The sequence below is a fragment of the Pipistrellus hanaki genome (assembly GCF_964339955.1).
Source record: "Pipistrellus hanaki genome assembly, chromosome: 5".
Classification (NCBI taxonomy): domain Eukaryota; kingdom Metazoa; phylum Chordata; class Mammalia; order Chiroptera; family Vespertilionidae; genus Pipistrellus; species Pipistrellus hanaki.
Window position 1 is genome coordinate 79,952,978 of NC_140507.1, and position 11,994 is coordinate 79,964,971.

Consider the following 11,994-nt stretch of genomic DNA (forward strand, 5'->3'; position numbering starts at 1 on the left):
TGTCTCCAAGAGGGAACATTTCGCCCTTGGGAGATGAAACAGAGAGGGGGCCGGAGACCGGGATGCCAGGACACATATTTATTGGAGAGAAGAGTACCACTGCCGACTGCTTCCAGAGGAGAAAAGAGAGCGAGGGCCGGGGTTCAGGCACCTTTTGAGGGGAGGAAAGAGAGGGGACAGGGCTTAGGGCACTCAGCACACGCTGATCGGTGGTTTCATGTAAGGCAGGGGCTTAGTAAGGTGACCAGATAGTCCCGCTTTTGGCGGGACAGTCCTGATTTTTAACAATTTTTCCCCACGTCCCACAGTGTTTTTAAAAAAAAAAAAAAAAAAAGTCCCAAGTTTTGAAAAGAATCTTTCCAATCTTTCCAAAAATCGGGACTTTTTTAAAACGCCAATGGACGCGGGAAAAATTGTTGAAAATCTAGACCATCTTGCCAAAAGCAGAACGATCCGGTCACCTTAAAGGGTATTTGGCAGGTGCTGATTGGTGGTTCCGTGTACAATCCATGTAAGGTGCCTGTTAGTTGCTCAGGAATGTCCGGCTGCAGGTGGAGTTCACGTCATTCTCTGTCCATCATTTGGAGGAAGGGAGAATCTATAAGCCCTAGCTGGCTTGGCTCAGAGGATAGAGCATCGGCCTGTGATGCCCTAGCCGGCTTGACTCAGTGGATAGAGCATCGGTCCCGGGTTCGATTCCAGCCGGGGGCACATGCCTGGGTCGCAGGCTCAATTCCCAGTGTGTGTGTGTGTGTGGGGGGGGGGGGATTGTAGGAGGCAGCCGATCAATTATTCTCTCTCATCATTGATGTTTCTATCTCTCCTCCCTTCCTCTCTGGAGTCAATCAATCAATAAAAATAAATTTAAAAGATGGAACATTTCTTGTTTTTGAGGGTGATGAGCAAGAGTTTTTGAGGGTGATGAGCAAGCATAACAGTGGGTCGAGCTAGGTGGGCACCCGGAAAATGAGGGGGGCTGAGTCTCTCCATCCATGAGTCCTGGGAACCCCAATCTCCCCATCCATCCATCAGGGTGTCTGGGAAACTCCACCCTAAGGTGTGTGGACCCGGTCACCTCCTCCCTCTAGGCTCCTGGAGACCTTACTGCGGCTGCAGAAGTTCACCCACCAGGGGTTCTGGGAGCTCTCTGAGGCTGTGGGGACCCATTCACCCCATCCATCGGGGATCCCAGGAGGCCCCGGGGCCCAGCCGGAGTCCCGGGTCCCCGGATGCCACCCCCGCTCCAGGTCCTCCCCGCGGTGCGCAGGCGGGAGTCCGCGGGGCGCCCCGGGGATCCCGGGCTGTTGTGCGGCGCGTGTTGACGCCGTCGCCCGGGAGACCCGCGGGGCGGGCGCAGGCGGCGGGGGCGCGGCGGCCGCGCGCGGGGGCCGGGCCGGGGCGCAGGGCCCGGGCCGTGGCCCGGCCGCGCCGCCCCGGGCTTATATACCGCGGCTAAATTTAGGCCGCGCGCGGGGCTCGTCCCCATCCGCGACGCGCTTCCGCCGCCGCCGCCGAGGCCCGGCCCCCGCGCGCGCCGCGGCTATAAGGCCGGGCCGGGCCCGCCCGCGGCCGCAGAGTCTCCCCGCCCGCCCGCGCCCCGTCCGCCCGCCGCCCGCCCGTGTCCGAAGGCGCGTCCGCCCGGTCCGGCCATGGCGCTGAGCGAGCCCATCCTGCCGTCCTTCTCCACGTTCGCCAGCCCGTGCCGCGAGCGCGGCCTGCAGGAGGTGAGGGCGGCGGGGGGAGCGGAGCGCGGGCTGCGGGGAAGGAGAACGCAGGCGGCGGGGAAGGTGGACTTAGGGCGGCGGAGTTAGGCGGCACCTAGGGCGAGCTCAGGGGAGTGGACCGCAGGCGGCGGGGGCTGCAGGCTCAGGGCGCTAGCACGAAAGCAGGCGGCGGGGGCTGCAGGCTCGGGGCGCTAGCACGAAAGCAGGCGGCGGGCGGTGGTCCCCCGACCCGCCGATCGCTCACCCCGCCCTCCACCGCCCTGTCCCCCGCAGCGCTGGCCGCGCGCAGAGCCCGAGGCGGGCGGCACCGACGACGACCTCAACAGCGTCCTGGACTTCATCCTGTCCATGGGGCTGGACGGCCTGGGCGCCGAGGCGGCCCCGGAGCCGCCGCCGCCGCCCCCGCCGCCCGCGTTCTACTACCCCGAGCCCGGCGCGCCGCCGCCCTACGGGGCCCCCGGGGGCAGCCTGGTGTCCGAGCTGCTGCCGCCGCCGGAGCTGGACGTGCCGCCGCCGGGGCCCGCGCTGCACGGCCGCTTCCTGCTGGCGCCGCCCGGCCGCCTGGTGAAGGCCGAGCCCCCCGAGGCGGACGGCGGCGGCGGCTACGGCTGCGCGCCCGGCCTGGCCCGTGGGCTGCGCGGCCTGAAGCGCGAGGGCGGCCCGGGCCCCGCGGCCGCCGCCTGCATGCGAGGCCCCGGGGGCCGCCCGCCGCCGCCCGACACGCCGCCGCTCAGCCCCGACGGCCCCGCGCGCCTGCCCGCGCCCGGCCCGCGCGGCCCCTTCCCGCCGCCGCCCTTCGGCGGCCCCGGCTTCGGCGGCCCCGCGCCCGGCCTGCACTACGCGCCGCCGCCCGCGCCCGCCGCCTTCGGGCTCTTTGACGACCCGGCCGCCGCCGCAGCGGCTCTGGGTCTGGCGCCGCCCGCCGCCCGGGGTCTGCTCACGCCGCCCGCGTCGCCGCTGGAGCTGCTGGAGGCCAAGCCCAAGCGCGGCCGCCGGTCCTGGCCCCGCAAGCGCACGGCCACGCACACCTGCAGCTACGCCGGCTGCGGCAAGACCTACACCAAGAGCTCGCACCTCAAGGCGCACCTGCGCACGCACACAGGTGAGAGGGAGGAAGGGGCGCGGGGCGGGGGGCAGGGGCGCCATCAGACTCTCCAGGGCAGCGGCGAAGTCCCGGGGACCCCGGAGGAGGAGGCGCGCACGCTTAGGACTCCCCGGGGGCGTGGCGCGGAAGGCTGGGGCGGGGAGGTGTTTGGATAACCTTCGGGGAGCTCTGACGCACAGTATTGGGGAGTTGGGGAAGGGGCGCACGCTGAGGATCCTACTGGCAGGGTGGCTCAGGGCTTGGGCGCTGGTGGGCACTTAGGAACCCTGGGGAGGCCGTCTCGGAATGACGGGGAGAGGGCACCTCGGGGGGCGTGGCTCCAAATCCAGGGAGTGGACTGTGTGCGCATCGGACCCTCTGGGGACGAGGATCAGGAGCCATAAATCAGGCCCCTCTAGGGACGAGAAGCAGGAGTGAGGAAACAAGCGCCTAGGGGCCTTAACGTTGCAAAATTTGGGGAGGGGGATCGGCTCAGGGAGTTGGTTTAGAGTCGTCGGTTGCGCGCTCCTAAGTAGCCGCTCTCCAGGGCGAGTGTCTTTGCGCACCGAGGCCACTGGGAGGGAAACTGAGGCCCGCTCTCCTCCCTCCCCCTGCAGGCGAAAAGCCCTACCACTGCAACTGGGATGGCTGCGGCTGGAAGTTCGCGCGCTCGGACGAGCTCACGCGCCACTACCGCAAGCACACGGGCCACCGGCCGTTCCAGTGCCACCTGTGCGACCGCGCCTTCTCGCGCTCCGACCACCTGGCGCTGCACATGAAGCGGCACCTGTAGCCCGCGCCCCGCCCGCCCGCAGCGCCGGCCGTGGCGGGTCCCACGCGCTGGACGGACAGACGGTCGGACGCGGCCCCCCTCGCACACTGACTTGGTATTTATTGGGCCTTAAGGACTGGACGGGGCGCCGGCCGAGGAGGCTCTCCGGATGGATGAGGACGATGCTGCCGCCCTGGCCCCCCATCAGAGACTGGAGGCCCCGGTGGGAGGAGACCTCGACCCCTTCCTTGACGAGTTCTGTTTTCAAAATGGTGCAATAATGAAGCGTGGTCTCCGCCCCCGCCGGGTCTACACTAGAGGATCGAGGCTTGATGTCTCGTGAAGAAATACAGCCTTAATGTGTACTGTCTGCAACTTTTTATATATATATAATATTGTACATAGCGACTGTGACAGATATTGTATTATTATTGTAAATAAGGAGACAGGCGGCCATTGGCTGCCTGGTTCATTTTTTATAAGACCTTTGCTGTGTTGTTGTTTTTTTAATTAAAAAAAAAAAGTTTTGCATCTTTTTAAAAAAAAAATCACAGTGCTTGGCTGCTTGGAAGCGGGGGGCTCGGGCACTGGGGGAAGGAAGGGTGAGGGACACAGGCAGCTTTGATGGAGGGCGGGCAGCCCAGCCTGGCACAGGGTGGGGAGAGAAAGTGGGTCCTGCCCCGGCCAGCACTTGGCTTGCCAGCTGCAGCGCCAGCTGCCAGAAACCTGTGGGTTTTTCTATAAATTTAAACACTGCACTTTAGGGCTGGGGAAGAGCTATTTTAAGGTTGTTCCCTGAGCCATAAATTGCCTCCTTTCCCCCCAGAGCTGGGGAAAGTGCTGGTCCCACTGACGTGGCCTCCTCTGGGCTGAAAAAGCCTCAGCTAATTCTGAAGCTTTTGAGGTTTGAGCCAAACTGGAGTGTGCAGACTTTTTTGGGGAGGGGTGCTTTTTTGTGGGTTTTTTTGTTTTGTTTTGTTTTTAAGTTTCTGACATGCTTTGCCTTTTACTAGTCTTTCCTTTAAGCAGGCTTTCTTTTTACAGGAATGAGATCCCATCTTATTTAGGGAAAAGGCCAAGCGAGGTGGGTGCCCCTTCTCCAGACGGGCAAACTGAGGCCCAGAGAGGAAGCGGTGGAGTGGTGGCCTTCGGGGGCCAGCCTGACCTGGCTGCTTCCCAGGGTCCTCAAACCCCACTAGCGGGGACGGGGCGGGGTTCTGAAGAAAACCACCTGCTGCTGGCATAGGAGGGACATGAGCCCCCGCCCCCGCCCCCAGACGCCCTGTGTGGTGGAGTCACATCGGAGCCTTAGTGGATAGAGCTGGCCACTCCAGGAGCCCACCCTGCAAGCAAGGGTGACCCCTGCCTTGTGCTCTGCAAGTCCCAGGGGCGCGAGGAGGTGCCCTCCCTGGCAGACTGCCCCGCCACCCCTCCTCTTCCCCCTCTCGGGGCCCTGGGTGGGTAACCATGGCCACCAACAATTGCACAAGTGTTTTCCAGAAAGTGAAAATAGCTCATAAGTATCGAGTGTTTTAAAACACTCTCGCCCCATTGCGACAGAGGCTGGGATTTCCTCCCTCCCTCCCTCCCTCCAGCCTTCCTCCCCGCAACCCCCCAGGGCAGCCCTGGAAACAGCTGAGAGCGTTTGGTAATCCAAAAAAGCAGAAATGGGAGCTGACAATCTGATTCATCCTCCTGAGTAGATAGCCTGGCCCCCACTTCCGCCGGGGCGTGTGCGTGCGTGTGTGTGTGTGTGTGTGTGTGTGTGCCCGCGCATGCTGCTTCTACCCTCTTTCTCTGCAGCTTTTGCAAAAACTGCCCCGGAGCAGGACAGTGTACAAATGCCCCTCCTGGCTCGGACGGTCTCCGGGGCACTGGGGCAGAAGAGAGACAAGGACATGTCCATCGTTTCTGCTCGTTGAGCTCAGACTTACGAGGAAAGCTCCTTTTCTGCTTACTTGAAGCTGCTCCCAGGTGTTATGCCCCCTCTGCTCTCACACCCCCTCCCCACTTCCCCAGGCTTCTCAGTGCAGTGAGAGGCCAGTTGTCTCGGACTGAAGTTGTGAGTTTCTGTCTCCTGAGCGCCTCCATCCATCCGACAGAGTAGAAAGTGCCATCCCCCAGCTCAGCTGTCCGGCTCAGCAAGACACAGGGCCGGCTGCTGGCGATGGAGGAGAGAGAGAGGCCGCGCTCCTCACGTCTCCCCTGTTCAAAAGCAAGCGTCCCCGCCCCTCTCGTGGCCTCCGGATGGCGCGTCTCCACCAGGAGCACCCAGCAGGAGAGGGGTTCGGTTGTCACAACGGGGGGTGCTGCTGGCACCCGCGGGCGAGGGCCAGGAATCCTGCAAACCACGTTCTGGAAGGCACAGGAAGTCCCCGCCACAGAGGACGATCAGCCCCCGGTGTCAACAGGGCCAGGGTTGAGAAATGTGCTCTGGTTCCTAAAAGATCAGCACGCTCGTTGCTCTCGTGAGCACGGAGGGGGCCCTGTCCCAGGAGCAGGCTTCCGTGGCTGTGCAGCTGGGAGTAGCGCTGACGCCTCCGCTGGGCCCGGGCTCCGGGCTCTGGAGAAGACACGGGACCCGAGAGCGTTGCTTTCCCGTGAGCCAAGCCCTGGAGTCCGTTTGCAAAAGCGTTAGCTGTCAAAGAAGAAAGCATGCGTGCCCTGCTTGCTACCCCCGGTCCAGGCACCGTTGTGTTGGCAGGAGGGCTGCCGGCCGGGGGCAGAGTGGCTCTCACTCCGCTGTGAGGATGAAGGTACCCTCTCTTCCCAGGGCAAGGTGATGACAACTTTTCCATGTTTTTCCCCCCTCCATGGCCTGTTTTTATTATCCTTTTTGACAGCTGCGTAATGTTCCATTTGGGTGTGCCAGGAATGGCTTGTACAAACAAGCGCTGAGCCTACATTTATACTTGGCCGTGTTTCAGACGGTCCTGGGGTTGGGGGGTGAAAGGGGTGAAGGGATTTTTGGGGGGTGGGGGCTGTAGGGGAGCTTTGGGCAACGCCAAAATGACCTCACACGCGTGACTCCAGAGACCTCACACGCGTGACTCCAGAGACGGGGGTGGGACACAGGAGCTGCTTTTCTGCTGAAGTTTCCTGTGTGTCAGGGAGCCCGGCACCTGCAGGCCAGGGGGGTGGGGCGTGGGGGAGGGGAGCTGTCGGGGTGAGAGGAGCCCAGCACACGCCTGACTCAGCACCCCACCCACCCCGTCCGCGGGGCTGAGTTAGCACCTCGGCCCGCCAGCGCCCGGGGAGGCTGAAGGCAGCGGAGGTGGCAGCACCAGGCAGCTCCCTCCGTCGGCCGGGACCCACACGGGGGGGGGGGGGGGGGCGGCCTCCACACTGCAGGATGCTGAACAGCACCCTTGGCCCCCACCCCCTCGATGCCAGCAGCACCCATCTCCCAAGCCATGACGACCAAAAATGTCTCCAGAGATGGCCAAGTGCCCCCCAGAGGTAGAATCGGCCCCCCCGCCCCCAATGGATCGCCACTGGGCTCCGGCTCTGTGGGCCCCCCCCCCCTCCGGAGGCCTGGAGGCCGCACACGTGCCAATACACACCGAGTGAAAGGGAGAGAGGCAGTGACTCAGACGCTGGGGAATCACCCTGGTCAGACCATCACACCCATCAGGGATGCATTCTGGGGACCCAGACCGGAGTCTTTCCAAACAAGTAACACCGAGCTTCCCCAGGCCCTGCTGCACCCGGGGCTGGGCATGCTCCGGGTGAGGCTATCCGTGCATTTCCGGTCTTGGCCCACTAGGTGCCAGTAGCTCCCCTCCCCCTCCTGCTCCCCCAGACCAGAATGTCTCCAGGCATCACCCATGGTCCCGGAGAGGGTGGGGAGGGAGTCGCCAGCAGTGGTGACCAGGGCGTGGGCAAACCACCCTCCCATGGGAGCCCCCGGCCTGCTGTGTGGGCCTGTGTCCTCGTCTGAGGTGAGGATGCTGTGAGCCAGGAAGCAACGACAGAACGGGGCCCAGCGCCCGGCACTGGGGTGTGGCCGGCACCGTGGGTCTCCCCTGAGGGGGTCAGTGTGCTTGCATTTTTAAGTCTCCCTGCCCCCCACGTCTGTGTCTATGTCTTTGTCTCTGTCTCTTTGTCTAGATGGGTAGAAAGATGATAGATGATAGATTGATAGATAGATGATAGATAGATAGATAGATAGATAGATGATAGATAGATGATAGATAAACAAATAATCGTTCAATCTACCTCTCTCCTTTTCTCTCTTTTTCATTTCTCAATCTCTCCTTCTTTCCCCTTCCATCTCACTGTCTCCCCCTCTTCCCCTGCACTTGCGCTCTCTCTCTCTCTCTGTGTCTCTCTCTCTCTCTGTCTCTCTCTCTCTCTCTCTCTCTCTCTCTCCCTCTCTCTCCCTCCTGCCTCTCTCCCTCCTTCCCATTCATTCATGAGCTCGATGCCCCGGCCCCAGTGCAGTCCTGGGGAAGCAGAGGTGACTTCGCCTCAGCCCTTCCCCAGAACCAGTTGACAGCAGTTTTCCGAGTGACCGATCTGGGGCTACACTGAGCTGAGCTCAGGGGGAGCAGGTGCTGTCATTGAGGCACTTCCCCCAGATTCACACTTTCCGCCCTCCCCACAAGCTGGGGCCCTCCCAATAGCCTCCCCTTTTCATGGTCCAGGGGCAGAAAGGGGGCTCAGAGAGGGAAGGCTGCCCGGGGCCCAGTGCTGGTACAGGTGGCGGAGCAGGGCTCGAACCCTGGCCAGCCCAGCCCAGACGTCAGCGCTCCTACTGGAGCCTGGAAACATCTGTGGGCTGAGCCAAACCAAGCCGGCCGTTTCCCTCCACGCACCGGTTCCTGGAATCCGGGGCGTCCCCTGGAGGCCTCCTCCACCTGCACAGCCTAGAAGCTCCTTTTCCAATGAAGTGCCGGCCGGAAAGAACAGGGTCCGGGAACCCAGGTGCCTGGGGAGCCCGGCCTGGCTGTCGTCAGAAGCAGAGGGAGGCCTGGGTGGCAGCTCCCCAACAAGCTGAGCAGAGAGTTCCCACGTGACCCGGGCAGCCCCTCTCTGGCAGAGACCTCAAAGCACGGACACAGGGACTCACACGGAAGCTTGTACATCATGTTCACAGCGGCCGAAAGGTGGCAACCACCCAAAGGCCGTCAACAGAGGGACAGACAAACACACTCTTCCTCCCCTGCTCAGTTCACAGTGCGGCTGAACCTGAAGACCGGGCGCTGAGGGCGAGACGCCGGGCACAGGGGCCAGAGCGGCAGGTGCGTCCGCAGAGCAGAGCGTAGGATGGTGGACGTGAGGCCCTCGGGGGGAGTGGGGCAGGGAGAGTTCAAGGAAGACAGGGTTTCTGTTGGAGGGAATGAAACCGATCCAGACGTCGATGGAGGGGATGGTCGCATCACATGAGCGAGGTCGATAGAACCAAATTGAGTGCTTAACAAAACACTGGAACGTGGAATACGTGAAAACGGTGAATTTTGTGGATGTATATATCGTACCACATTTTTTTTGTAAAAGGCAGGGAATGTGGATTCTGTGAGTCTGACTCTGGACTGAGGACATGCCGTGTGCCTGTGCTACGTGTACGGGTGGGAAGGGGGGGCTGGTGGGGGCGAGGGCAAGAGAACCGTCCACGGATGGATCTGAGCTTTGAGCCTGGATCTGCCTGAAATAAAAGTTTTTCCCACTGAGGTACCTCGGCAATGACGGTCACTGGGTCTCTCCAGGACTCAGTTTCCCCATCTGAAAACAACAAGGGCATGGGGCCCGATGGCTCCTCTTCGAGGGCCCCACATTGGGGGCAATTCGCCTCCCCAATAAAATCAGAACAAATCTAATGGCCCATCCCTCCAGAATAAATCTAACGCCCCATCCCTCCAGAATAAATCTAACGGCCCCATCCCTCCAGAATAAATCTAACGGCCCCATCCCTCCAGAATAAATCTAACGCCCCATCCCTCCAGAATAAATCTAACGGCCCATCCCTCCAGAATAAATCTAACGGCCCCATCCCTCCAGAATAAATCTAACGGCCCCATCCCTCCAGAATAAATCTAACGGCCCCATCCCTCCAGAATAAATCTAACGGCCCCATCCCTCCAGAATAAATCTAAGGCCCCATCCCTCCAGAATAAATCTAAGGGCCCATCCCTCCAGAATAAATCTAACGCCCCATCACTCCAGAATAAATCTAACGCCCCATCACTCTAGAATAAATCTAACGGCCCATCCCTCCAGAATAAATCTAACGCCCCATCCCTCCAGAATAAATCTAACGCCCCATCACTCCAGAACAAATCTAAAGACTTCACTGAAGAGCCTCTCTTCTCACGCTTCCGTCCTCACTCAGCCACACTGGTCTCCTCGCTGCCCGCCAAACAGGCTCTCTTCTGTCCCGCCTCAGGGCCGCCCCACATGCTGTTCCCGGGCCTGGAATGTGGTTCCCTGCATTCCTCCCGTGGCCGCGGTGGCAGCCAGTCCGGGCTGTGCTGGGGACACCTGTGCAGCAGGGGGTGGAGGACACCGGCCCCGGAGCCTCAGTTCCCGGCACCTCTGCCTCCTGCTCTGCGCCTGCGGCACGGCCCTCGCTGACCCTCATCGCACGGCTCCCTCTGCAGCCAGGTCCTGGGGAGACCCCTCGGGCGCAGAGGGAGAAACTGAGGCCTCAGCGTGCTTCCCGGGGCCAAACACTGGTGCTGGGACTCCCGCCCCGGAGGGGGGCTCTCCCTTAGCGGTGGGCCTGGAACCCCAGGCTCCCACCATTCCGGGAGGGAGGCAGAGGGAGGGGGCCGCTCTCAAGGCCCCTCTGGCCTGCTCCAGCCTGGGCACGGCCCACAGCCTCCAGCTCCCCGGCACCTGCTCTCCGCCTCTCCGCCCTGCGTGCTCTTTCTTTATCTATTGTTGTCAAATAACATGAACTTGACCGTTTCAACCACTGCCACGTGCCCAGGGCGGCGGTGTTAAGTGCAGCCACATCGCTGTGCAGCCACCACCTCCATCTTACGGAACGGAACCCCTGTCCCCACGAAGCACTAACTCCCCAGCCCCTGGCACCCACCGTCCACTTCCTGTCTCTGTGACCTGACTCCTCCGGCGACCTCACGCCTGTGGACGGCACGGCGCTGGTCCTGTGGTGCCGGCGGTTTCCCTGAGCACCCTGTCCCCCCGTTTCCCCCGTTTCCCCCTGCCCGGGGAGTATTTCCCTGTACGATGGCCCCGGTGTGTTCTCTCCACCCGCTCCCTTCGGGTCAGCCCCGGCGGCCAGGCCCTGGGCCTGTCTCCTCCCCCGTGAAATGGGGGCAGCGGAGCGGGGAGGGGAGCGCCGCCCGGAAACCGGTTTCGCAGCCGCCGGAGCTGTGCAGGGAGGCAGGGCAGCACCCGGAGCCGGACGGGCCTGCGGTCGAGGTGCTGCTCACACCCGGCACACCCAGCCGCCTGCTCAGCCTGCAGGGTGCTCGTGTGCAGTGAGCACCCTGCCCTCCAGGCCCAGGCACCCAGCACAGCCCCCCTAAGGGGGACACAGATGCCTTACACCGGGCCCCGAGACCCTCCACCCGGCAGGGCCTGAGCCAGGCCGAGGCTCAGGATTCTGGGTCCTCGCACCCACTCCAGAGGCCACTCAGGGGCACGGGCTGCCCCGCCTCCAGCTCCCTCAGCCTCCAGAGCCTCAAGAGGGACCACCCGGGACCTGGGCACGTCAGCCGGGCTCCTGCCAGGGACACGCGGCTTGCCAGGACGCGACTCCGTGTTAACCTAGAACAAGGAGAACAGAATATTCCGTTGACAAGCCTTTCTCCACGCTCCCCTCCTGCCTCACTCTCTTGCTTGTTTACTACGGGAACCTATAAACCAACTACTCGTGACTGGCCTCAGACAGCAGCAGACACATTCTTCTCAAGGGGAGCATACCCCAGGCCGGGCCGCAGAACAACCTCCATCAACCGCTAAGGATCAGGATCGTGCAAAGCATGTCCTCCCGACGGCGCGGAACGGGATCAGAAACCCAAACCAGGGAGGAACGTGGCCGGTGGAGGGCTCCCTCTTCTCCACACCCTCCCTAACCTGCATCCCTTGTCTTTCTAGAACAGCCCTTCTGACAGGCGTGCGGTGATCATCGCATTGTGGTTTTGGTTTGCATTGCCATCATAATTAGGGGTGGTGAACATCTTTTCAGTGAAATATTACTCCACCACAAAAAAAAAAAAAGATGGAACCTTGCCATGTGCAACCACATGGATGGACCTAGAGCAGTGGTCGGCAAACCGCGGCTCTCGAGCCACACGCGGCTCTTTCGTCCCTTGAGTGTGGCTCGGCGTTAGAACCACTTCTTCAAAACAGACTCGCCCAGGCCGACAACCGACTTCTGCGCGTGGGCCACGAAGTCTCAGTCGCACTGTGCATGTGCTCCCGCACGTGGCGTTTTGTGGAAGAGC

The 11,994-nt window shown here is 62.1% G+C and overlaps 1 protein-coding gene across 1 annotated transcript; it reads left to right on the forward strand.

Moving 5' to 3' along the window:
- The first annotated feature begins 1,545 nt into the window (after positions 1-1,545).
- KLF2 (KLF transcription factor 2) lies at positions 1,546-4,064 on the forward strand. The gene is made up of 3 exons (XM_084885997.1): positions 1,546-1,724; positions 1,998-2,826; positions 3,426-4,064. The coding sequence occupies exons 1-3, from the start codon at positions 1,650-1,652 to the stop codon at positions 3,599-3,601; spliced, it is 1,080 nt and encodes a 359-aa protein (XP_084742123.1). The 5' UTR covers positions 1,546-1,649; the 3' UTR covers positions 3,602-4,064.
- The last annotated feature ends 7,930 nt before the right edge of the window (positions 4,065-11,994 follow it).